The sequence below is a fragment of the Scyliorhinus torazame genome, chromosome 19 (genome assembly GCF_047496885.1).
Source record: "Scyliorhinus torazame isolate Kashiwa2021f chromosome 19, sScyTor2.1, whole genome shotgun sequence".
NCBI classification, from domain to species: Eukaryota; Metazoa; Chordata; class Chondrichthyes; order Carcharhiniformes; family Scyliorhinidae; genus Scyliorhinus; species Scyliorhinus torazame.
In genome coordinates, this window is record NC_092725.1 from 93,188,549 (window position 1) to 93,214,324 (window position 25,776).

At 47.4% G+C, this 25,776-nt stretch overlaps 1 protein-coding gene across 1 annotated transcript in view; it reads left to right on the plus strand.

The window, feature by feature from the left end:
• Positions 1-22,418, plus strand: part of nup37 (nucleoporin 37) — an 83,094-nt gene extending 60,676 nt beyond the window's left edge. The window contains exons 7-9 of the mRNA XM_072484776.1: positions 15,716-15,766; positions 17,475-17,568; positions 22,150-22,418. Coding sequence (XP_072340877.1) covers positions 15,716-15,766; positions 17,475-17,568; positions 22,150-22,263 — 259 coding nt within the window. The 3' untranslated portion in view covers positions 22,264-22,418. The remainder of the gene's footprint in view (positions 1-15,715; positions 15,767-17,474; positions 17,569-22,149) is intronic.
• Positions 22,419-25,776: the final 3,358 nt, after the last annotated feature.

The following is a 25,776-nucleotide window of genomic DNA, read 5'->3' on the forward strand; positions in this document are numbered from 1 at the left end:
CAGGAACTGAATGACCCTGGCGGAACCCAAACTGAGCACGTTATTGCTCAGTAAATGCCGCTTGATAGCACTGTTTGACCTGTTGTGCGTTTCTTTTACTCCTGTCTTTTTTGTGGCTCTGTTCCAATTATGGCAATCAATGAGTTTGCCCTTCCTTTTATGTCATCTATGTCCGAATGCTTAGAGTCGCCAGGTATCGAATGATACCACCACAAGTTTCAACCGGCTATCGATCAAAGAGCCAAACACCAGTTAGTTAGTTCAAGGTCAAGGGTACTTTATTTACACACAATTAGTCATGCAACATAAACATTACTAGTTAACTACACCTATCGACTAAGACAACCTGTACTTAACTTCGGGCACCCGGCTTGGGTCAGAGAAACAGTGCCCGCTGTTCAATTCTGGATCTCTCGGGTTCAAAGGAGTAACTGCTGCTCAGCTGGGCTCATCCGTCTGGTAGCGGGCGTTGAACTTGGACTAGCTTCTGGCGCAATTGGCGATGGCCGTGACCGGGGTACCAAGGCCAAGAGAGCGCCAAGAGAGAGCGAACATATGGTGAACTCTTCTTCTTATACTTGGGGATTTTCGCTCTCTTTTGGGCGGTCCTTCGATTTGGGCCTTACTAATTGGGTGATCCCTGATCACTCCGTTTGATTCCTTAGCCAATAAGTGGGCGGGGATCTGGATGGCTGGGCGTGTCCCAAGTGGTCACTGACCCCGTTGTTTGCGTTTCCCTTGAACAGGGAGTGGCGCCGAAATGTCTGGGACTGTCCCGGTTGCTTGAGTACCAGTCCTTTGTTTTGGTGAAGATAGGCCATCAAATGTTAATCGGCCCCATTAAAATGTTAATTGGCGGAGTTTCAATACCGTCTGGACTTTTTGCTGATAAATATGCATTTCAGGCTCTGAGCCTGCCTGAGTCTTGACTTGTCCATTTTACCCGCCAGGCTTTGCGAGTTTCTCTACCTAGTTGGAAGTGGCCATCCCAGATGGCTACATTCCGTCCTCTTGATCCTCAACGCGAAGCGTGAAGGATCACAATACTGGGTCTTCTTTGTTCTCTGAAATGCCGGCTACCCTTAACCAAGGACAGGTTCTACTCTACTCTGTCCTATGGGTCCAAAAACATTTACCTAATTTTGCCTAAACAACACATGTCTAAGAATTTCTAGGGGGCCATTTAACATTCAGTAAAAAGGGGAACCTCTAACTGTCTCTAACTAGACTACACTCGTGCTGCTATTTAACAATCAAAGAACTTATCTTACAATACAAAAAAAATCCGATAGCAGCATCACATTTCTTCCTATCACTAACATTCACATACAGAGAAGTAACTTTATTAATAAAAACAACAACCGCGGAATTTGTTAAGGAGAAAGGTTCAGACAGAGTGTGGGGTTTGCTGGAGTCCGAGGAAGGGGGCCCTAAATGTGTATACTGGAGGGTGGGAGGCTCTCCTCCTCCATTTCCGCAATCTAATTGTCTGAATGACACTTACAATATGGCTATCACTAGTAAGGCTTCCACTGTGTAGGACAGTGAATACCACTTGACAAGGTTCTCACACCATGTGGGGTTATCGGTGGCTGTGTGTGTGTGTGTTGTAGTGTCCGGGCTGGGGGTGTTGTGTTGGGTGGTCGTGTTCGGGGCCTGTGTGGTGAGGGAGGTAGAGGTGGGTAACGCGCGCAACTGGACTGTTCCAGCGACGATTATGATGCCGATCATCAGGGTCGTCTTCATCTTATTCGGGCTTTCCTTCACCGTCGAGTATCTTTGTATCTTCCTAGGGGAACAAGCATAGTATCTGTTATAATCGTGTTGTTTAACATCTCGTATGTCTGTTTGTTTCTCCTTAACGTCAATTTCCTGTTATAATCGTCACCATATGTGACTCCCTATTGTTTTTTTAAACAACAATTTGTGGAGACAAGACATGCAAAAAAAAATTTGGTGTCACAGTGCGAGCACTCTCGCAGCCTGTGGTCGATGGGTTGAGTGGGCGGACAATTTCTCCGTCCTCTGCGAACTAGTTTTTCCAACCAAGTGTTTCTGACATGTAAATAGTATGCGGGGGATAGCAACCGAAAGGTTGCCGGAAAGGGCAAAAGATGTGGCAAAATGCATTTTTAAACCACAGGACAAGTATTAGAATGGGGTGATGTGATGATCCACGGCAGGGCAAGAATGGGTGGGATTCCCGGGCAGGGCGGTGATCAGTGCCGTTGCTCCACTACCCGAGCTTGGCTGACCAAATGCATAGGGGGTCCTCAGGCTGGGTGGGGATAAGTGCCGTTACTCCACTGCCTGAGTGACCTTCCAAGAGCGGTAAGAATTTGTAACTATATGGGCTCCAGTCAAACTTGTTTCACTAACTGCCATGTGGCGTCGGAAGAGTAATTATGAGTGCATCAAGAAATTTGGTGTGAGACCGAAAGAATAAACTGTATCAAAAAATTTTAGTGAGATCGACACAAATAGGCACACAAATAACAAACATTCAACATTTAAAAATAACAAATTAAAGAAAGAAAAGCGGGCAGGCTCCATCAGAGTACAGGACACCGTAAATCTCAATCGGTTCCTGACTCTCATCATCTGGACAACTCAAGATTGCATTTCAAAAAGATTTGCAAAGGGGTTACCATGGTGGGAGTCAGACTCGGAGTTGTCACCATCTCCCGGGTGCCAAACTCGTTCATGGAGTTTGCGTGCTAACGCGGCGTGTGCCGATGTGGGGTCCATTTCATCATTCCTCGTCAGGCGACAGGAATTGTCACGGTGCCAGTGCTTCATGTTCCGTAGGGAGGTTGCAAGGGGGCCGTCGCTATCGTCGGGTGGCGGGTCAGGTTCCGGTGTGGGCAAATAAATCGTTTCAAAGAGGCTGAGCGTGGATTTTGGGGAAATCCCCGAGTCCTCACGCACTCCCCGACTATCGTCGGCCTTTGGGGCCGCCACGAGCAGCCAGCGGGGCCGGTTCAAAAACCGGCGCAGGTGTCGGGCGGCGGGGGCTGAGGCGCCGGGCCCGGCAGGTCAGAGCAGCGGGGGCGGAGCTACGAGGAGGCCAAGGCGGCAGGCCCGAGGCCAGGGCACCATGTAGGGAGGGTACTCCACGTCAGATGGCTCCCACCCATGAAGAAGAAAGAATGTTGAAGCCTGGTCCTAGGTGAATGTAGAGGAGAAAGAAAGAAGATTTAAGGAAGTTTGGTGAAAGTTTTTTTTTTTCAAAAAAGAAGAATGTCAGATTGATGAAGGGCAGGAGGGTAAAGGGGGAGAGAGGTGAAAGGAAAGAAGATAAAAAACAATAAGCCGCTAAAGAATGCGAAAAGCAGCATCAAAGAAAGGAGGAAACACGGGTTCGCCGCTGGAGGAGAAGACGAGCAAAAGTGTTGACGGGATGGCGGAAGCCAAACTGCAAGGCGGGGCCGCACTACTTACGGTGGAGAAGATGACCCGAGGTGATGGTGGTGGAGCTGGAAAAACGTTTGGTGTGGCACATGGAGGTCCTGAGGAAAGAGATGGCGGTCGTGTTGAGGTCATTGTTGGAGGAGGCAATCGGCCTGATGAGGGTGGAGGTGGAAAAGGCATTGGCCGAGGTGAGAGAGCAGGGCGAGAAGATGAAGGAGGTGGAGGAGGCCGTGACACGACACAGCGACCAGGTCACCTCGATGGGGGACGAGCTGCGGAGGGTGGTGGAGGTTAACAGAGGACTCCGAGCAAAGCTGGAAGACTTGGAAAACCGCTCAAGGTGGCACAATTTGAGAATTGTGGGCTTGCCCGAAAGGACAGAGGGCCCAAGGCCATCGCAATACGTCGCTAAGAAGTTTGCGGAGCTGATGGGGGAGGGTGAGAGCCCCACCCTGTACGAGCTAGACCGAGCTCATCGGTCATTAAGGCCGAAGCCCAAAGTGAATGAGCCGCCAAGGGCAGTAATTATCTGCTTCCATAAGTTTTGCAGGAAGGAGAAAGTATTAAGCTGGGCGAAGCAGGAGCGTGAGGTGCTGTGGGATGGTACTGCGGTTCGGATCTACCAGGACTGGACGGTGGAGTTGGCAAAAAGACGAGCGGCGTTTGGGCAAGTGAAGCCGGCTTTGTACAAGAATGGGGTGCGATTTGCTGTGGTGTACCCGGCGAAGTTGAGAGTAACATATAACGCCAAAGACTTTTATTTTGAGACAGTGGAGGCGGCTGAGGCGTTCGTGAGGGCAGAAGGCTTGGGACAGACGTGAAGAGTGGAACTGGAAGAGAGACTGCGGACTCTGTTTGAGCGGCTGGAAAATGTACAAATGTTACAACTTTCTTTTTACTGATTTGTATTGAAATTTACTTCTCTTTGCATTGTTACAGAGTTCCAGTTAATGGCGTTCTGTGTTGCGACGGTTAAATGTTATGTTAGTGAATTGTAGGGGTTGGATTGTTGGGTTTGTTTTAGTGTTTCTTTCTCTGGGACTGGGCGGAAGGGGGCGAGAGGTCTTGGCGGGGGGAGCCACCCGCGCTAGCTAACTAAAGTCAGTTAATGAACGGGGGTGAGGTGAGAGGAGGACTGCGGACGTTGGAGCCTGGATAGCAGGGTCTACGAGGCGAGCAAGAGGGGGTGGAGGGATGGATGTTGGGGATGTTTTTGTAGGGGGGGTTCTTGGGAGGGGGGAAGGGGTTCAATGTTAACAATGGACAGGGGCGGGTCAGGCATATGGGGGGGGGGGGGGGGGGGGGGTGGTGAGGGTGAGGGTGAGAGACCCCCAGTAAGGATAGTCACGTGGAACGTGAGAGGGCTAGGAGGTCTGGTCATGAGGTCAAGGGTGCTTGTATATCTTAAAAGTTTGAAAGCCGATGCAGCAATGCTGCAGGAGACTCACTTGAGGGTGAAGGACCAGGTGAGACTTAAAAAGGGCTGGGTTAGCCAAGTGTTTCACTCCGGATTTGATGGAAGGGCTCGAGGGGTAGCGGTGCTGTTCAGCAAAAGGGTACGCTTCCAGATGGAGAAGGTGGTGGCAGATCAGGGGGGTAGATATGTGATTGTGACAGGGGCACTGGAGGGGAGATTAGTGGCGCTGTTAAGAGTATACGGTCCCAATTGGGACGATGTGGGATTCGCGAGGAAGGTGTTTGGGGCTATTACCGACTTGGACACGCATGAGCTGATTGTGGGGGGGGGGACTGTAACTTGGTGCAGGAGCATAGGTTGGACAGATCACGGCCGCGCTCACTGGTCCCATCAGGGGGGGCGAACGCGCTGGCTGGGCTAATGGTGGAAATGGGAGGGGTGGACCCTTGGAGGTTCCTGCACCCAAGGGAACTGGAGTATTTGTTTTTCTCAGCGGTCCATAAGGTATACTCGCGGATCGACTTTTTTGTGGTGGGGAAGGCTTTGCTGGCTGGAGTCAAGGGCTCGGAATACTCTGCAATTGCAGTGTCAGATCACGCTCCACATTGGGTGGATATGGTGCTAGAGAAGGGGGTAGCGCAGAGACCAGGGTGGAAACTGGATGTGGGGCTTTTGGGGAACCAAGTATTCTGTGAGAAAATTGAAAAGGTAATTAAGGAATATGTAGGTTTCAATTGTACGGGTGAGGTGTCGAAGGCAGTCGTCTGGGAGGCTTTAAAGGCGGTGGTGAGAGGTGAGGTAATTTTGATTAAGGCCAGGGTGGATAAAGAGGAGAGGTTAGAGCGGCAGAGGGTAATAGATGAGATGTTTGAGGTAGATAGGAGGTATGCAGAGGATGGGGACCCGGCGAAGCTGGAAAAGAGGAAGGAACTACAGGCGAGCTTCGACCGACTGTCCACTAGGAAGGCGGTGCGCCAACTGAGACGAGCAAGGGGTGCAGTTTATGTACATGGAGATAAGTATGTTAGCAGGTCAGCTCCGGAGGGTGGCAGCGGCAAGGGAAATTCTTCAGGTGAAGGATAGGGCAGGGAAGTTGGTGGTGGCCCCAGTGCTGATTAATAAGGTTTTTGAGGAGTTTTATGAGAGGTTGTACAAGTCAGAGCCACGCGGGGGAACCGTGAGATGCAGGAATTTCTAGATGGGTTGGAGTACCCGAGGCTAGGGGAGGGGGACAGGGCTACATTAGAAGGAGCAATAGTGGAGCAGGAGATTAAGGATGCGATTGGGAGGATGCAGTCGGGGAAGGTGGCAGGGCCGGATGTGTTTCCAGTGGAATATTATAAAAAATTTAAGGATAGGTTGGCACCCCTGATGGTGGGGATGTTTGAGGAGGCGATAGGGAAGGGGGTGTTGCCGCAAACCTTGGGGCAGGCATCGATTTCCCTGTTACTAAAAAAAGATAAGGATCCGACGGAGTGTGGGTCGTATCGGGCCATATCACTTCTGAATGTCGACGTAAAAGTGTTGGCGAAGGTACTGGCGGGTAGGCTGGAGGAGTGCCTTCCGAAGGTGATAGGGGAGGATCAGACGGGGTTCGTGAAATGGAGGCAGCTGTTTTCGAACATAGGAGGGTTTTGAACGTCGTTATGGCACCGGCGGAAAGAAAGGAAACAGGTAGTTCTGGCATTGGACGCCGAGAAGGCGTTTGATCGGGTAGAATGGGGGTACCTGATGGCAGTGCTGGAGCGGTTTGGGATTGGACCAAGGTTTGTGAACTGGGTAAAGCTATTATATAAGGAACCGAAGGCGAGTGTCCGCACAAATAATATCAGTTCGAGATACTTTTCTCTCCACCGTGGGACGAGACAGGGATGTCCTATGTCCCCCCTGCTGTTTGCACTTGCGATTGAGCCGTTGGCCATCGCATTGAGAAGTTCGTGAGCATGGAAAGGAATAGTGCGGGGGGGGGGGGGGGAGATAGAGCGGGGGGGGGGGGGGGGGGGAGATAGAGCATAGGGTGTCCTTGTATGCCGATGACTTGCTGCTGTATGTGTCGGAGCTGAGTGCGTCGATAGGAGGAATATTGGAGCTACTGCGCGTATTTGGGTCTTTCTCGGGGTACAAGTTGAACCTGGACAAGAGTGAGTACTTTGTGGTGTCTCGGCCAGGGGTGGGGGGCTGCCATTCCGTAGAGCAGGGACTCATTTTAGGTACCTGGGAGTGCAGGTTGCCCGGGAGTGGGGGAGGCTTCGCAGGTACAACATCACTAGTTTGGTGGGGAGAGTGAAAGCCGATCTGGCAAGGTGGGACGGCCTTCCTCTGTCATTGGCGGGTCGGGTACAGGCGGTTAAAATGAATGTGTTGCCTGTTTATTTTTCAATGCCTACCGATTTTCCTGCCAAAGTCTTTCTTCAGGGAGATTGAGGGAAGGATTACCTCATTCATATGGGGAGGGAAGGTGGCCAGAGTGAGAAAGGTGCTGCTACAGAGGGGAAGGCAGGCAGAGGGTTTGGGTCTCCCGAACCTGTTGTACAACTACTGGGCGGAGAATGTGGAGAAAGTGCAGAGCTGGGTCAGAGGGGTTGATTCTCAGTGGGTCAGAATGGAGGAGAGTTTGTGCAGGGGGTCGGGGCTGAAGGCACTTGCAACAGCGCCGCTCCCGATAGCTCCGGGGAAATATTCAGGGAGTCCGGTAATAATAGCTTCATTGAAAATCTGGAGGCAGTTTCGCCAACAGTTCGGGTTGGGTTTAGGGTCAAGGGAAATGCCGATTCGGGGGAACCACAGATTTGAGCCAGGGAGGTGGGATGGAAGTTTTCGGAAATGGGAAGAAAAGGGGATTAAGACGCTAAAAGATTTGTTTCTTCGGGGTCGGTTTGCAGGATTGAGGGAGCTGGAAGCGAAGTATGGGCTGGAGCAGGGAGAAGTGTTTAGGTACCTGCAGGTTCGTGATTTTGCCAGGAAGGAGATACAGAGCTTCTCAGAGGAACCGGCCTCCACATTGCTGGAGGAGGTGTTGACGACAAGGGGACTGGAGAAGGGGACAGTGTCAGAGGTGTACGGAGCTATTTTGGAAGAGGATAAGGCACCACTGGAAGGGATTAAAGCAAAGTGGGAGGAAGAGCTGGGAGAGGTTATAGAGGAGGGGGTCTGGTGTGAGGTGCTCCAGAGAGTGAACGCCTCCACCTCATGTGCGAGGTTGGGGTTGATGCAGCTGAAGGTGGTATATAGAGCGCACCTCACGAGGGCGAGGATGAGCCGATTTTTTGAAGGAGTAGAGGATGTGTGTGAGCATTGCGGGGGGGGCCCGCGAATCACGTTCATATGTTTTGGTCCTGTCCCAAGCTAGGGGAGTACTGGAAGACGGTGTTTAGGGTAATTTCCAAGGTGTTGCGTGTGAAATTGGACCCGGGTCCCCAGGAGGCCATATTCGGGGTGTCGGACCAGCAAGGGTTGGAAACGGGAGCGGAGGCAGATATCATAGCCTTCACCTCATTGATCGCCCGAAGGCGGATCCTGCTGGGATGGAGAGCAGCCTGTCCACCCAGTGCCCTGGCGTGGCGGGGGGACCTGTTGGAATACTTGACCCTTGAGAAGGTTAAGTTCGAACTGAGGGGAAGCTCGGAGGGGTTCTACAAGTCATGGGCACTATTTATTATGCACTTTCAAGAACTGGATAACATTGAACATTGGTGGGGGGGGGGTGGGGTGGAGGGGAGGGGGGCTGTGTAGATTAAAGGTGACTCCGGGTAATCCCTGATTCCTTTTTGTCATTTGTTTATGTAAACATGCGGACTGATGTTTGGGGGTTGGTGGGCGGATGGGATCGTTGTTATTATGGGGATTGACATATCTTGCTGATTATTGTTTATTGTTAATGGGTGTAAATGTGGGAGAAAATGTGAAAAAGGAGGAGAATAAAAATATTTAATAAAAAAAAAAAGAGGCTGAGCGTATCATGGTCGGGTCTCTGGGCCTGTAGTGCCTGTGGTTCGTGGGATCTTCTTTCGGGTCTCTCAGGGGCTTCAGTTGTGCTGTCGCTGTCGCTAGCAGCCGAATCAAGCGTCTGACAATATCCAGCCGGTCCTAAAAATGACCGTAGTGCTGTTACGTTTTGGGGCTAGGGCAAATTTACAATGGAATCAATGCGTTTGAGTTCTATTTCACGCTTCCCATGCATGATGACCGTACCTAAATATGTGACTTTTTCCTGAAGGATTTGGGCTTTCTTGGGGTTAATTTTGCATCCAATCGTTGTAAGGAGTTCTAGTAATTCAGAAAGAAGCGAGATGTGCTCTTCCTTGGTGTCAGTCTGTAGTAGCAAGTCGTCCACATACTGAACAAGGCATTCAGGGCGGGAAAATTTAGATAATCCGTTTGCCAATTGTCTGTGAAAAATGGAGGGGGAGTTGTGGAAGGCACATCCACATGTACTGCTGTCCCTGGAAGGTAAACGCAAATTTATACTGGCATGCTTTGTCCAGTGGTACGGACCAAACGCCATTACTGATATCTAATACCGAAAAAGATTTTGACTGGAGTCCCTGTCTCAACATGGACTCGGGACTTGAGGCAATGGTGGGGGCTGCTAGGGAAGTCACTTTGTTCAATTCTCTGTAGTCGATGGTCAGTCGCCATGATCCATCGGGTTTTCTTACTGGCCAAATCGGGGCATTATTTGTCGATGCAACGGGTCGAATCACGCCTTGATTTAATAAACTTTGAATGACCTTGGCTATCTCTCCCTCGGCTTGCTGGGGGAAGCCGTACTGTTTCTGGGGCTTGGGATCGGGACCTGTTATGTTTACTACTCCTGGGATTTTGACGCAGTCGTGCTTGTGCTGGGCAAATGCTGTTTTTTGTCTTTTCAAGACCTCTCTAACCACTTTGTCTGTGGTAATGGTTTGTGGATCAACCCAGTACTCTCCTACTGAGCTGATTCTGTGGGCATAATCTCCTACTGTGAGCGTGGCGGGGGCTCGCACTGCTCTAGCCATTTTCCATATGCATCGGTTGACTGGGTCGAATGAAAGGTTGTGTGCGCTCATGAAATCGATGACTAGGATGTGTTCTGCTGCCTGGGGCAAGTCTACTAAAACAACCGAATGTTTTGTCCTAATATTACCGAGCTGTACGTCCACAAGGGCTGTGATGTGCCCCTGCTGGAGGTGACCTGTAAAGCCACTAAGGGTCATGGTATCCGTAGTGGGCCATATCTCCTTCTGGTACATGGTGGAGGAGTTTAACCCTCCTGTATCCCAAAGGAACTCTACGGGGTGTCCCCGGACTGTGCCTGCATCTACCGGTCTTCCGGACTTATCCCAAATGGTATCGCATACCCAGGTTGGGGAGCCCGAACACCGTCAATCGGTGCCACTCGTGGCCGAATTATCTGGTCGGGCGCTAACGCTGTGAATGGGTCGGGTATTGTTTCTGGGGGGGCGGGGGGGGGGGGGAGGGGGCGTTTGGATGCTGATTCCTTTGCTGCTTCTGGGGGGCATTGCATTCTCGGGCAATTTGTGTCCTTCGTGTCCGCAAGTATAGCATTCCTGTATCTTGGGGTGTTGGGCTGTACCTCTGCCCTCATTTACCCATGCAGGGTCTTAGTGTGCCCTTACTGGATTCATTGTGGCGTCTACTCTCTCTGCTCTGTCTTGTTCTGTACAGACTGTTCCCAAGTTCTGAACAATCGTTTCGGAACCCACACTTCATTGTGTGCTGGGTCTCAGGGGTCGTAACTGGCGCATGCCTTCTGTCCTGCCTCTGTGGCATGGGATACCAACGTACAGGTCCAATTGGCCGTATTGTCTGCTGATAAATGGGTATGGGCTAACTCACCGAATACAGCAGTAAAATGGATCCAAAGGTGTCCAGCAAACGCTGTTGGATGCTCTTCCTTTTTCTGCCTGCACCGGTTGAGTCTGTCTACCGGATCTCCTCTGTTATATCCTATGGCGTCTAAAATGGCCGTTTTCATTTCTTGGAGGGTACCTCATCCTACATTTTGTGGGTCGGGAAGGGCTGAACTAACTGAGGGGTCTAAGCACATAACTAAGCACTTAACCTGTTCCGGCTCGTCTAAACCATACATGAGGGTTTGTTGTTTCACTCCTCGAAAAAGTGATGTGGGTCCGATGTGGGGTGGAAAGTATCTGTCTCCTCGCGGGCGTCTCGTAACTGGGTGATAGTTAATGGGGTGGTGTACACTAAATCGGGTTGGCCTTCCTTGGTAACCCTGCGCTGTGTGGTAATGGGGTTCATTGGGTTGGGTGCTGCCTGTGCATTCGGTGATGTGGGTGCTTTTCTTTTCGGGGCCTTGGGGGGCTCTATTTTGATTCTCGGTCTCGCTTACGTACCATTGGGCCGTTGCACTGAGTTCCTGTCAATCAGGGCCGTCTTCCTGGTCTAGCTGTGGGCCAAAGGTGTCTCTAAACCCATTTTGAACTGATAGCAGGAATTGCAACCTTGCAATTTGCTGCCTGCATTTGGCATGGTCCACCGAACTCTGTCTGTTCCGTGGTGGAACTGTGGAGTGCTCGGAGGGCTGCTTTTAGATCATCACACTGTTTCTTTAAGTGCTGTAACTGATTCTCTGTCTCTTCTCTTACCATTGCAGCACGTTGCATGACCTGATAGGCCTTATCGTATTGGATTTGGAAGCTGCTAAGGTGGGCGAGACAGGGCTGATGTGCCGTCTTGACATCATCCATTTCCTTGTCCTTCGCTGCTAACTGCTCCCGGAGCTATACATTTAATCTCTCGCTTTCACTTAGATTTCCCCCTCTACTTTTCTCCTTCTCCTCTAGCTGCTTGTGGAGCGTCCTCATGACCTCCTCTGTGCCTCGCAATTGTGCCAGACAGGACACAATTGCAATCGGATTACGAACCTTAGTCAAACTCATTTTATGGATCTCGGTCAGGCTGTCCCACCAAGTCTGTCCTATGCTGCCAGGACCTGTCTCTTCATTCGCGCAAAACTCAGACCATAGGGGCCATCCTTTCCCATTTAGGTATCTTCTAATCTCTTCCATGGAACACTGTTCTGATCTATTGGTCGCTGCGACCTCGGGCTCTTGTGGATGCATAAGGCGTTCCATTGCATTTATGGCCATCCCTACAATTACTTCTGTCGACCGGAAATTTGGACAAAGGGGCAATAAAGCGGTGGTGCAAACACGGGTATGGTTCAAGCTATTTTCCGGTTTACGCAACTCCCGAAGGTTTCACACAACAAAATCTATCGAGTTTACCTCATATCCCTTTGTTGGTACGCATGCAAATTACACACTTCCGAATTCTGGAGGTTTGATCGATACTGGTTTCGCTTGTGGTTTCTTTTACTTTGCCAATTTGGATTCTAATTCAAATGCTTTTGTGGGTTCTCTCGGAGTGACACGGTCACTTCTGGGTCGAGTCCCGTCAGATAGCGCCAATAACTGTTGTGCGTTTCTTTTACTCTGTCTTTTCTGTGGCTCTGTTCCACTTATGGCAATCAGTGAGTTTGCCCTTCCTTTTATGTCATCTATGTCCAAATGCTTAGAGTCGCCAGGTATCGAATGATACCACCACAAGTTTCAACCGGCTATCGATCAAAGAGCCAAACACCAATTAGTTAGTTCAAGGTCAAGGGTACTTTATTTACACGCAATTAGTCATGCAACATAAACACTACTAGTTAACTAGACCTATCAACTAAGACAACCTGTACTTAACTTCAGGCACCTGGCTTAGGTCAGAAAACAGTGGCCGCTGTTCAATTTTGGATCTATCGAGTCCGAAGGAATAACTGCTGCTCAGCTGGGCTCCTCCGTCTGGTAGCGAGCGTTGAACTTGGACTTGCTTCTGGTGTTGCTGCAATTGGTGAAGGCCATGACCGGGGTACCAAGGCCAAGAGAGAGCGAACATATGGTGAACTCTTCTTCTTATACTCGGGGATTTTTGCCCTCTTTTGGGCAGTCCTTCGATTTGGGCCTTACTAATTGGGTGATCCCTGATCACTCCGTTCGATTCCTTAGCCAATACGTGGGCGGGGATCTGGATGGCTGGGCGTGTCCCAAGCAGTCACTGACCCCGTTGTTTGCGTTTCCCTTGAACAGGGAGTGGCGCTGAAATGTCCCGGTTGCTTGAGTACCAGCCCTTTGTTTTGGTGAAGTTGGGCCATCAAATGTTAATCGGCCTAATTAAAATGCTAATTGGGCGGAGTTTCGATACCGTCTGGACCTTTTGCTGACCAATATGCATTTCAGGCTCTGAACCTGCCTGAGTCTTGGCTTGTCCATTTTACCCGCCAGGCTTTGCGTGTTTCTCTGTACCTAGTTGGAAGTGGCCATCCCAGATGGCTACAGAGCCCCTTCCATCACTTTACTGATTGAGAGACTAATTGGACAGTAATTGGCTGGGTTGCATTTGTCCTGCTTTTGTGTACAGGATATACCCGGGCAATTTTCCACACTGCTGAGAAGATGCCAGTGTTGTAACGGTACTGGAAAAAGATTGCTAGGGAGCGCAGCACATTCTGATGTCTAAGTCTTCAGTACTATTGTTGGAATATTGTCAGGGCCCATAGCCTTTGCAGTATCTAGTGCCTTCAGCCGTTTATTGGTATCGAATTGAAGTGAATCAAATTGGCTGAAGACTGACATCTGTGTTGCTGGAGACCTCTGGAGGAGGCCGAGATAGTTCATCCACTTTGAACCTCTGGATGAAGATTGTTACGGATGCTTTATTCTTATCCTTTACACTGATGTGCTGGGTTCCTCCATCACTGGGGATGGGAATATTTGTAGTGCCTTCTCCTCCAGTGAGTTGTTTATTTGTCCATCACCATTCACAGGAAACAAAGAGTAGGAATTAAAGGGTCTTTTTCCAAATGGCAGGCAGTGACTACTGGGGTACCGCAGGGATTGGTGCTGGAACCCCAGCTATTTATAATATATATTGATTATTTAGATGAGGGAATAAAATGTAATCTCTCCAAATTTGCAGGTGACACAAAGCTGGGTGAGAGGGTGAGCTGTGAGGAGGATGCAGAGATCCTTCAGTGTGATTTGGACAAGTTGAGTAAGTGGGCACATGAATGGCAGATGAGATATAATTTGGATAAGTGCAAGGTTATTCACTTTGGTAGCAAAAATGAGAAGGCAGACTATTATCTGAATGGCCATAAATTAGGAGAGGGGAATATGCAATGAGACCTGGGTATACCAATTGCCGAAGGTAAGCATGCAGGTGCAGCAGGTGGTAAAGAAGGCAAATGGTATGTTGGCCTTCATTGCGAAAGGATTCGAGTCCAGGAGAAGGGACGTCTTGCTGTAATTAATTACACAGGGCCTTGGCGAGGCCACATATGGAATATTGTGTGCAGTTTTGATCATCGCATCAGAGGAAGGATTTTCTTGCTCTCGAGGGAGTGCAGCTAAGGTTTACCAGACTGATTCCTCGGATGACAGAACGGTCGTATGAGGAAGGATTGAGTTGGATAGGATTGTATTCGCTGGAGTTCAGAAGAATGAGGGGGGATCTCATAGAAACCTATAAAATTCTAACAGGACTAGGCAGGATAGTTGCAATAAGGACGTTCTTGATGGGGGGGGTGTCCAGAACCAGGAGTCAGAGTCTGAGGATACGGGGTAGACCGTTTAGGTCAGAGATGAGGAGAAACTACTTCACCCAGTAGTTAGCTTGTGAAACTTGTTACCATAGGAAGTAGTTGAAGCCAAACCACTTGGGGCGAAGGGGTCAAAGAATATCGGGGAAAAGGTGGGATCAGGCTATTGAGTTGGATGATCAACCATGATCTTAATGAATGGCGGGGCAAGCCTAAAGGGCCGAATGGCCTCCTCCTGCTCCTAATTTCTATGTTTCTATCAGCTAATAGGAATAGTATTTGGTAATCAGCAGATTTCCTTGCCCATGTTTAACCTGGTGCCATGAGACTTCATTAGGTGGCAGAGACGACGTTGATGACTCCCAGGACTGCTCCCTTCTGATGGCATACCACTGTGTTGCCACCTCTGTTGGGTCTGTCCTGCGGTGGGTTAGGACATATCCAGGAATGGTGATGGTGGTGTCTGGGACATTATTTGATTCGATGGGTATGTCAGGCTGTTGCTTGACTGGTCTGTGAGCCATCTCTCCCAATTTTGGCACTACCCCAGGTCAGTTAGGAGGACTTTGCAGCGTCAATAGAGCTGATTTTGCCGTTGTCATTTCCAGTGCCTGGTTCGCTGCTTTCATTCCTTTTTGTTGCCTTTTGCGGTTGAATACAACTGAGTAGGTTGCTTGGCCATGTCAGAGTCAACAACATTGCTGTGGGTCTGGAGTCACACATAGGCCAGACCAGGTAAGGTAGGTTTCCTTCCTTAAAGGACATTAGTGAACCCAATCAACAGTGGTTTCATTATGAAATTCCAGATGTTTTACTGATTTTAAATTCTATCATCTGCCGTGGTAGGATTTGAATCCTGGGCCCGGGCGTTACTCTGGATCTCTGGATTACAAGTCCAGCGACAATACAACTGTGCCACTGCCAAAGCTAACATGTAGATACAGCAAGTAATTAGGAAGACAGATGGTATGTTTGTTTTGTTACAAGTATAAGAATAAACAAGTATTATTACAATTGTAGAAGGCATTTGTAAGGCCACATCTGATGTACAATGTGCAAGTTTGGTGATCTTATCTGAGGAAGGATATATTTGCCCCAGCATGAGTGCAGCAAAGGTTCACCAGATTGATTCCTGAAATGTGAAGATTGTCCGAGGAAGAGTGATTGCGTAGACCAGGCCTACACATTGCTTCTCTCTCCACAGATAACGCAAGAATACTGAGCAGTTTTTCCATTTTTTGTTACGATTTCTGGTATCCACAGTATTTTCTGTCTTGTAGTTACCCCCAAGAGAAGAGACCGTCACACTTGGATGGAGCACGAAGATTCCGGTAACTCAAGAATTCATTCACTGATATGATCCCTGTTCTTTTCATTAGAGAAATAGAGGGCATACCCTGTGATATCCACAGAAGTTTAATCTTACCATTACCAAACTCATTTCTCTTTATTAATTAGCGGGGAGAAGAAAATAGGTACAGGTGCATTGCTGGAGTTGTGTAAAGATCTGTCAATTTCTGCAGTGTAGAGCTGGCCAGCTTCAAACAATGGAACTGGAACGGCAGGGATGAAACGGACACCAAATGCATCAGGCAGGTTAAAGTTAATCGAAAGATTTTACTGGGTGAATTATTGGAGAGATCAGGTGGAGGTTGCGGATTCATTCATGGTATCGTGCAGCACCATTCAGCCCATCGTGCCTGTGCTGGCTCTTTAAAAGAGCAATCCAATTTTGAGATCTTTGTTGTGTTCAGGGAGTGCATTCCAATTCCTAACTACTCATTGCATAAATATTTCCTTGGATCACCTCATTGCCAGTCAATTTAAGTGAGCAGCAAAGTAGCATAGTGGTTAGCACAATTGTTTCACAGCTCCATGGTCCCAGGTTCGATTCCTGGCTTGGGTCACTGTCTGCACGTTCTCCTGTGTGTGCGTGGGTTTCCTCCGGGTGCTCCGGTTTCCTCCCACAGTCCAAAGATGTGCAGGTTAGGTGGATTGGCCATGCTAAATTGCTCTTAGTGTCCAAAATTGCCCTGAGTTTTGGGAGGGGTTACTGGGTTATGGGGATAGGGTGGAAGTGTGGGGTTGGGTAGGGTGCTCTTTCCAAGAACCGGTGCAGACGCGATGGGCTGAATGGCCTCCTTCTGCACTGTAAATTCTAAGAAATCTTTGCCCTCTTGTTGTCATCACTTCAGTCATTGGAAACAGTTTCGCTTTTTTAAAAATTTGTTTTTAGGATGTGGGTGTCACTGGCTAGGCCAGCATTTGTTGCCCAGCCCTAATTTCCCTTGAGAACGTGTTGGCAGGCCACCTTCTTTATCTGCTGCGATACATCTAGTATAAGTACCCACAGTGCTGTTAGGAAGGGAATTCCAGAATTCTGATCCAGCGACAATGAAAGAAGGTGATATGGTTCGAAATCTGGATGGTGAGGGACTTGGAGGGGAGCTTGCAGGTGCTGGTGTTCCTATGCATCTGCTGCCCTATAGCTGGATTCTCCGCCGGCGGGATGCTCCATTTTTCCGGCAGCCCGGTGGTTTCCCGACGGCGTGGGGCTGCCCCATGATGGGAAACCCCATTTACCGGCCGGCGTAACGGAGCATCCTGCCGGCGGGGTGAAATAGAAATGTGGTGGCGCAGAGAATCCAGCTCCTTTTTAGATTGTGGGTTTGAAAGGTGCCTTGGTGAGTTTTTGCAATGAATCATAGGTGGTACACACTGCTGCTGCTACTGTGCGTTGGTGGCGGAACGTGTGAATGTTTAAATTGATGAATGCAGTATCAGTCAAGCGGACAGCTTTGTCCTAGATGGTGTTGAACTTCTGAGTGTTGTTGGAGCTGCATTCATCCAGACATGTGGAGAGAATCATAGAATTTAGAATTTACAGTGCAGAAGGAGGCCATTTGCCCATCGAGTCTGCACCGGCCCTTGGAAAGAGTTACCTACTTAAGTATTCCATCACACTCCTGACTTGTGCCTTATAAATAGTTGTCAGACTTTATTTACGCTATCTAAATGATTTTACTTTTGGTCACCTAGATGGTCAAAAGCCAATGAAAATCTTTTTGCTACCACTGGCTATCCAGGCAAGATGAACAGCCAATTACTCGTTCACCATTTGGGTCATCCCCAGGTAAGGTAGAAATAAGCATTGGCTGCGTTTGTCATAATTGTTAATCAATTAAAAATACATTTTAGTTCTTCAGAATCTTTCATGGTGTCAGAACATCTCTTAAGTCCTTTGCTGTGAAGGAAACGTGGTCCCTGATATAGGACATTCGGCAGCCAATTTATGCACAGCAAGCTCCCACAAACAGCAGTGTTATAATGACTGGATAATCTGTTATTAGATGATAGGATAAATTTTGGCCAGGACTGGGATACACTCCCTTACTTTTCTTTGAAATAATGCCACATGATCTTTCAGATTCACCTTCGCAACATCATATATGAAAGACAGCACCTCCAACAGTGCAGCACTCTCTCAGTACTGGCACTGGAATTTTCAGCCTGGATTATGTTCCGGGAGTGGAACATGAATCCACAGTCTCCTGACTCCAAGACGAGTGAGAGTGGCACTGAGACAAGGATGTCACTCCATTTGGATGTCAACTTTTATCAACTGTATAGTGCCTGTCACACCTGGCAGCTTTCCTAAACCTTTGACTATTGCCTCGGAAAGATTGTGCAGGGTGGGGGGAGGAATGTTCATGTGGCATGTGGTAGAAGAATTATTTCCAGGCAAAGGAATACATCAAAAATGTGGAATACATAACCGCAAGTGACTGCTGAAACCATATCATGTCACAGCATATGGGAATGGAACGTAGGTTCCTGACGCTGTGAAGCAACAGTGCTAACCACTGTGCTACCGTGCCGCCCAGGTTACATACAAATAGAAATATTTAAAAAATAATATGTTAAAGGGAAATGTAGAGACCACAGTAGGATTGGTAGTTATCTATATAGTGATCTGTTCTCTAATTATGTCATGGGGATGAGGGGCTGAAAATGTCACCTCCCATAGTTACACTTCGCAGATTTTCTGCATTTTCATTACTTCCCCTGAAAGTATTGTACAGAAACTCTAAGCAATATTATGCATTAATGAATCACTCAAATAATAACATTGTTGTTCGGTTTCTCATAGCTATTGTAAATGCTTTCAGAATACTGCAAGGCTATGGGCCCTGACAATATTCTGGCAATAATATTAAAGACTTGTGCTCCAGAACTTTCAGCACTCCTAACTAAGCTGTTTCAGTACAGCTACAACACTGACATCTACCTGGCAATGTGAGAAATTGCCCAGATATGTACTGTACACAAGAAACAGGATAAATCCTACCCGACCAATAACCACCAAATTAGTCGACACAATCACCAGTGGTAGAAGGAGTCATTAACAGCGCAATCAAGCGCAAATTACTCAGCAATAACCTGCTCACTGTAGCTCAGTTTGGGTTCTGCCAGGGCCACTCAGCTCCTGCCCTCATTACAGCCTTGGTTCAGACATGGACAAAAGAGCAGAACTCTAGAGGTGAAGTGAGAGTGACTGCCCTTATCAAGGCAGCATTTGACCAAGTATGGCATCAAGCAGCTTTCGCAAAGCTGGAGTCAATAGGAATCGGGGGTGGGGTCAATCATCTCAGCTCCAGAACATCACTGTAGGGTAGTGTCCTCAACCCAACCATCTTCAGCTGCTTCACCAATAACCTTCCTTCCATCATTTGATCAGAAATGGAGATATTCACTGATGACTGGACAATGTCCACCACCATTTGTGACTCCTCGGATATTAAAGCAGTCCATGTCCAAACTCAACAAGACTTGGACAATATCTACCCCTGGGTTGTAAAGTGACAACTAATATCTGTGCCACAAAGGTGCCTGGCAATGACTATGTCCAACAAGAGAGAACCTAACCATCTAGAGCGGCACGCTGGCACAGTGGTTAGCATACTGCCTCACAATTCCAGCCTTGAGTTTACAATTTCTCCCTGTGTGTGCGTGGGTTTCCTCCGGGTTCTCCAGTTTCTCCCCACAGCGCAAAGATATGCAGGTTAAGTAGGTGACGGAGATAGGGTGGGGGAGTGAGCCTAGGTAGGATGCTCTTTCAGAGGGCTGGTGCAGACTTGATTGGCTAAAAGACCTCCTTCTGCACTGTAGGAATTCTATTTAAGCTCCCCATGACACTCAAAGGCACTACCATCAACATCCCCACTATCAACATCCTGGGGTTTACCATTGACCAGAAGCAGAATTGGACTAGGCATATAAATACTGTGGCTATCAGACCAGGTCAGAAGCCTGCAGTGAGTAACCTATTGACTCCCCAAAGCTTGGCTTCCATCTACAAGGCATAAGTCAGGAGTGTGATGGAATACTTTCCAATTTACTGGATGAGTGTAGTTCCAACAACACTCGAAGTTTGAAGCCATCCAGGACAGAACAGCCCGCTTGGTTGGTACCCATTTCACAAACATTCAATAGCTCTGCCACCAACGATTAGTGGAAGCAGTGTGTACCATCTAGAAGATGCAGCAACTCACCAAAGTTCCTTTGGCAGCACCTTCCAAACCCAAGATCGCTACCATTTAGGACATCACCTAGAAGTTCCCTTCCAAGCCACTCACTATCCTGACTTGAAAATATATCAGCCATTCCGTACCTGTCACTGGAGCACACTCCTGGAAATCCCTCCCTTACATAACAGAACATAAGAACATAAGAACATAAGAACTAGGTACAGGAGTAGGCCATCTGGCCCCTCGAGCCTGCTCCGTCATTTAGTGAGATCATGGCTGATCTTTGTGGACTCAGCTCCACTCTCCGGCCCGTACACCATATCCCCGAATCCCTTTATTCTTTAGAAAGGTATCTATCTTTTTCTTAAAAACGTTTAAAGAAGGAGCCTCAACTGCTTCACTGGGCAAGGAATTCCAGAGATTCACAACCCTTTGGGTGAAGAAGTTCCTCCTACACTCCGTCCTAAATCTACTTCCCCTTATTTTGAGGCTATGCCCCCTAGTTCTGCTTTCCCCGACCAGTGGAAACAACCTGCCCGCATCTATCCTATCTATTCCCTTCATAATTTTATATGTCTCAATAAGATCCCCCCGCATCCTTCTAAACTCCAATGAGTACAGTCCCAGTCTACTCATCCTCTCGTCATAATCTAATCCCCTCAACTCTAGGATCAACCTAGTGAATCTCCTCTGCACTCCCCCCAGTGACAATATGTCCTTTCTCAGGTAAGGAGACCAAAACTGAACACAATACTCCAGATGCGGCCTCACCAACACCCTATACAATTGCAGCATAACCTCCCTAGTCTTGAACTCCATCCCTCGAGCAACGAAAGACAAAACTCGATTACCCTTCTTAATCACCTGTTGCACCTGCACACCAACTTTTTGCGACTCGTGCACCAGCACACCCAGGTCCCTCTGCACAGCAGCATGTTTTAACATCTTACCGTTTAAATAATAATCCATTCTGCTGTTATTCCTCCCAAAATGGATAGCCTCACACTTGGCAACATTGAATTCTATATGCCAGACCCTAGCCCATTCACCTAACCTATCCAAATCCTTCTGCAGACTTCCGGTATCCTCTGCACTTTTTGCTTTACCACTCATCTTAGTGTCGTCTGCAAACTTTGACACATTGCACTTGGTCCTCAACTCCAAATCGTCTATGTAAATTGTGAACAACTGCGGGCCCAACACTGATCCTTGAGGGACCCCACTAGTTACAGGTTGCCAACCAGAGAAACACCCATTTATCCCCACTCTCTGCTTTCTGTTAGTTAACCAATCCTCTACCATTCTACCACTTTACCCTCAATGCCATGCATCTTTAGTTTATGCAGCAACCTTTTGTGTGGTACCTTGTCAAAAGTTTTCTGGAAATCCAGATATACCACATCCATTGGCTCCCCGTTATCTACTGCACTGGTAACGTCCTCAAAAAATTCTACCAAATTAGTCAGACATGACCTACCCTTTGTGAACCCATGCTGCGTCTGCCCAATGGGACAATTTCCCTCCAGGTGCCCCGCTATTTCCTCCTTAATGATAGATTCCAGCATTTTCCCTACAACCGAAGTTAAGCTTACCGGCCTATAATTTCCCGTTTTCTGCCGACCTCCTTTTTTAAACAGTGGTGTCACATTTGCTACTTTCCAATCCTCTGCTTCCAACCTTACAGCATTGTGAGTGTACCTACACATCGTGGACTGAAGCGGTTAATGAAAGCAGCTCACCACCACCTTCTGGAGGATAACTTGGGGGTGGGCAATAAATGCTGGTCTTAACTGACGATGACCACATCCAGTAAATTATTCTTTTTTAAATTCCCCTTTTCCTTTCCCCAAAGGGTAAGTGCTTCTACTCACAAAAACACCCACATCTACACATGTCAACGCAAGCAGAGTTTGTGTACATACACGCTGTCCCTTCAGAACATTCTAAAGCATTTCCCAGGCAATGAGTTATGTTTTGTGATGTGTTTCCACTGTTGTAGACAAATGCAACAGCCAATTTTTGCACAGCCATTGCTGTAAATAGCAAATAGATGACTGTTGTAGATGGTGAAATAAATTTTGGCTAGGACACTAAGAAAGCACCTTCCACCCTGAATTGCTAACAGCAGCAGTGGCAATGTAGCATCTATGCAAAAAAAACAACCTTATTGTCTTTTCTTCCTGCAGGCTATTATGCTCGGCTCTGCACCCGTGGCTTCAGGGCTGAGTTGGCATCGGACACTCCCATTATGTGCAATTGGTGGCGATCGTAAAATTTTGTTTTGGATGACTGAGATGTAGAAGAAAAGCTTTTGGCTCTTCAACAAGACTGCAAAATATTTTCAAGTTGGGTTCTGGATTAACTTTTGTGAAATGGGTTGATGTGAATACCGATGTCCAGCGCAAAAACATCTGGAAGTGAGTTGAAGCTGATAATTAAAGATTTCTCTATTGTACTTGGTGTTAATTTTGAGTCTCATTTACTTGCAACAACTACTTGTATTTATAAAGCACCTTTAACATGTCCCGATCTTCTTCACAGCAGCGTTATCAAACAACAAATTTCACACTGAAGCAAATGACCTATTAGGACAGGTGGCCAAAACCTGGTCAAAGAGATAGGTGTTACATAGTATTTACGGTACAGAAACAGACAATGCAGGTCAATGCTGGTGTTTATGAACCATACAAGCCCCCTTCATGACTTATTTCGCCCTGTTGACATATATTGACATATTCTTCTATTCCATTTTCCCTCATGAATTGATCCAAATTCCCTTTAAATGCTCTTCACCTTAACTACTCCAGCTGGTTATGAGTTCCACATTCTCACCATTCTCTAGGTAAAGAAGTTTCTCCTGACTTTTCTGTTGGATTTATCAGCAACTATCTTGTATTTATGGTTTCAGTTCCCCAATCGGGGAAATGTCTTCTCTTGAGTCCACCCTATCAAATCCTTTAAAGATATTGAGTCACCACTCAGCATCTTAGAGAGAGAGGCTGAGGGGTTTAGTGAGGGAATTCCAGAGCTTTATGCAATGACCCAGGATTCAGACCCATCGTAGAAGAGGGCAGGATTTAACCATGTCGAATGATGCAAGGTCACCTGGGATCTGCTTATTTAGTGGAATCAAAGGAATTTCCTAAAGTTATTTTCATACTTGTTCAGAAGAAAGCAGTACTCATCTTTGGGAAGGTGATGCATGAGGCCGTCATGCTGTGAGCACCATCAAACTGGAACTGCGGAACTGCAAGGGTAGAAGTCCACCATCATTTCGGAGACCTCTGAGTTTGTGAAACAAAATAATTGATATCCGGAATGTTCTAACATCACACCTCCATTGTAACATCATCAAGGCCCCTTCAAATCAAATGGAACTGAATATTTTTAAGCAGTGAGAGCTATTGAGGAATAATATAAAAAGGATGCTGGGAAATGGTTTTGGAAAGAAACAGATGAGAAATTATCAATGGGGCGAACGGCCTGCTGTGAAACTTGCATTGCTGTAATGTCTTTCATATGCTCAGGATATCTTGGGAGTGTTTTACAACCAAAGAAGCATATTAAGTGTGGTCACGGCTGTAGGAAACGGAGAAGTCAATTTACACGATCTATTTTTTAATGTCTAGTTGAGTGGTTAAAAATTTGCCCAGGACCCTTCAAAAATAATGACCAGTAATCTTTTTATATCTACTTGAAATGGCTGATGGAGTCTCGGTTTAATGTTTCATTTTACATCACCTCCATTACTGCAGCGTTCTCTTTGTATTGGCACTCAGTCTAGATAATGTGCTCAAACCTTTTGAAGTGGGACCTGAACGCACATTCTTGTGAGGGCAACATTGCCACCCACTAAGGCACATCTGACACTGACCAGCCAGGATTTACCCTGATACCATTTGTGGATCTGATCGTGTGAATAATGTCATCATTGGATAGTTATCCAATCCTATTTATTACAGTTTTTGTTTAATATGTTCATGGGATGTGGGCTTTGCGAGCAAGGTCAGCATTTATTGCCCATCCCTGACTGCTCTTGAGAAGGTTCTGGTGACCCGCTGCAATCCATGTGGTGTCAGCCGGGACACCCAGAATGCTGTTAGGGAGGGACTTTCAGGCTTTTGACACAGTGACAGTGAGGAAATGGTGATATAGTTCCAAATCGGAATGTATTGGAGGGAAACATGCAGGTGGCCTGCAGCCCTTGTGATCTTTGATCACAGGTTTGGGAAGTGCTGTCAAAGGAATCTTGATGCATTGCTGCAGTGCATCTTGTAGATGTGTTAAACATTTTTTTTTCCCAGACCCACTTTTGCCAATGGGCCAACCTTTGTGACCCATGCCGGCAGTCCTTCATGACCCACACCACGTTCACTTACTTTTAATGCAAAAGGAGAGCCTGCTTGGCCCTCACGATCTCACTCCAATCATGTTCATAGGAGAGGGAATGTGCATATCAGGTGCAGACTTCAGTCCATTCCTGATGCCGTCCTCACCTTGTGAGATGGAATATCCAACCTTTCACGTGTACGTCATGACGGGCAATAGCAACAAAATGCCTATCTTACCCAGCACAGATATCCCTGAGAGATACTACAGGATGCTGACAGCTGCATGAGCTTTTGGCATGTTTTTAATATGCTGAAGTTTCTTCTTAGGCTGTTTAACAGATGCCCTAGAGCTCTGTACAGAGCTCTATAACACTAGCACTGCTTTGTTCTGCTCTAGTCTCTCCTGAGCAGCTCTTCAGCAGATTCAAATGTGAGATCCTGACCAGTAGGTACTCTGTCTATTTGTGTCTCTGGCCTTCTCTTTCTTGTAACAAAATTATTGTTCTTCACCGTCCTCTTGCTTTTCTTGCCAGCAACTAGAAAATGGAAGACGCTGTCCTCCGTGATTTGGTGCCAAAAGCACATATGTACAGGGCACTTGACATCAAGTGTACATGCAGGGTGCATGAGCTGCTCACTGCTGCTGCTTATGGCCGGGAGACTGCACACAGCCTCATTTCCTTCTCATTTAAAAGGCGGCAGCGGCTGTCATTCTTAATAATAATGGGTGCTTCTTCCATAACTGGGACCACCGCTGGAGTGCCGTGACCAATCGCTCTGCAATCCTCCTGACACCCGCCTGCTTTATATGGTACACACAGCTGCCACTGTGGAGGGAGTGAATGTTTTAAGGTGTTGGATGGGATGCCAATCAAGTGGACTGCTTTGTCCTCGATTGTATCAAGCTTCTTGAGTGTTGTTGGAGTGCATTCATCCAAACAATTGGAAATTATTCCATCAAACTCCTGACTTGTGCATTGTAGATGGTGGACAGACTAAGGAATCTGGAGGTGAGTTCCCCCGCACAATTCCCAGCTTCTGAACTGCACTTGTAGCCACAGTAGAAAGGTAAACCACCAGATGACGATTCATCCAATGAGGAAATGATTTGGTATTTCAGAACCCTGAGCATGATTAAAGTATGAGTTTATCTGGAATCTGCTCAAATGTTTGAGTGAAGTGGAACATTTAACACAAATTATTATATGATCATTTGATGTTTGGAGCATTTAATTCCCAATGAATACATAGTTGTATTCTTTAAGGAATTTTCCAACAAGCATCTCTAATAGTTGTTAACATGTTGGTAACATTACTTTTATTTAAAAAAAACATCCAAAGAAAAATTGGAACGAGTATAGGCGAATTTAACGGGAAACCACCCACAAAGTGTGATTTGTGTTGCTGGATCTGTTCTGATACCAAACATGATGATGGAAAAAGTTTCATACTATATCCCTACAAGAGCCATCAGCTGCTCTT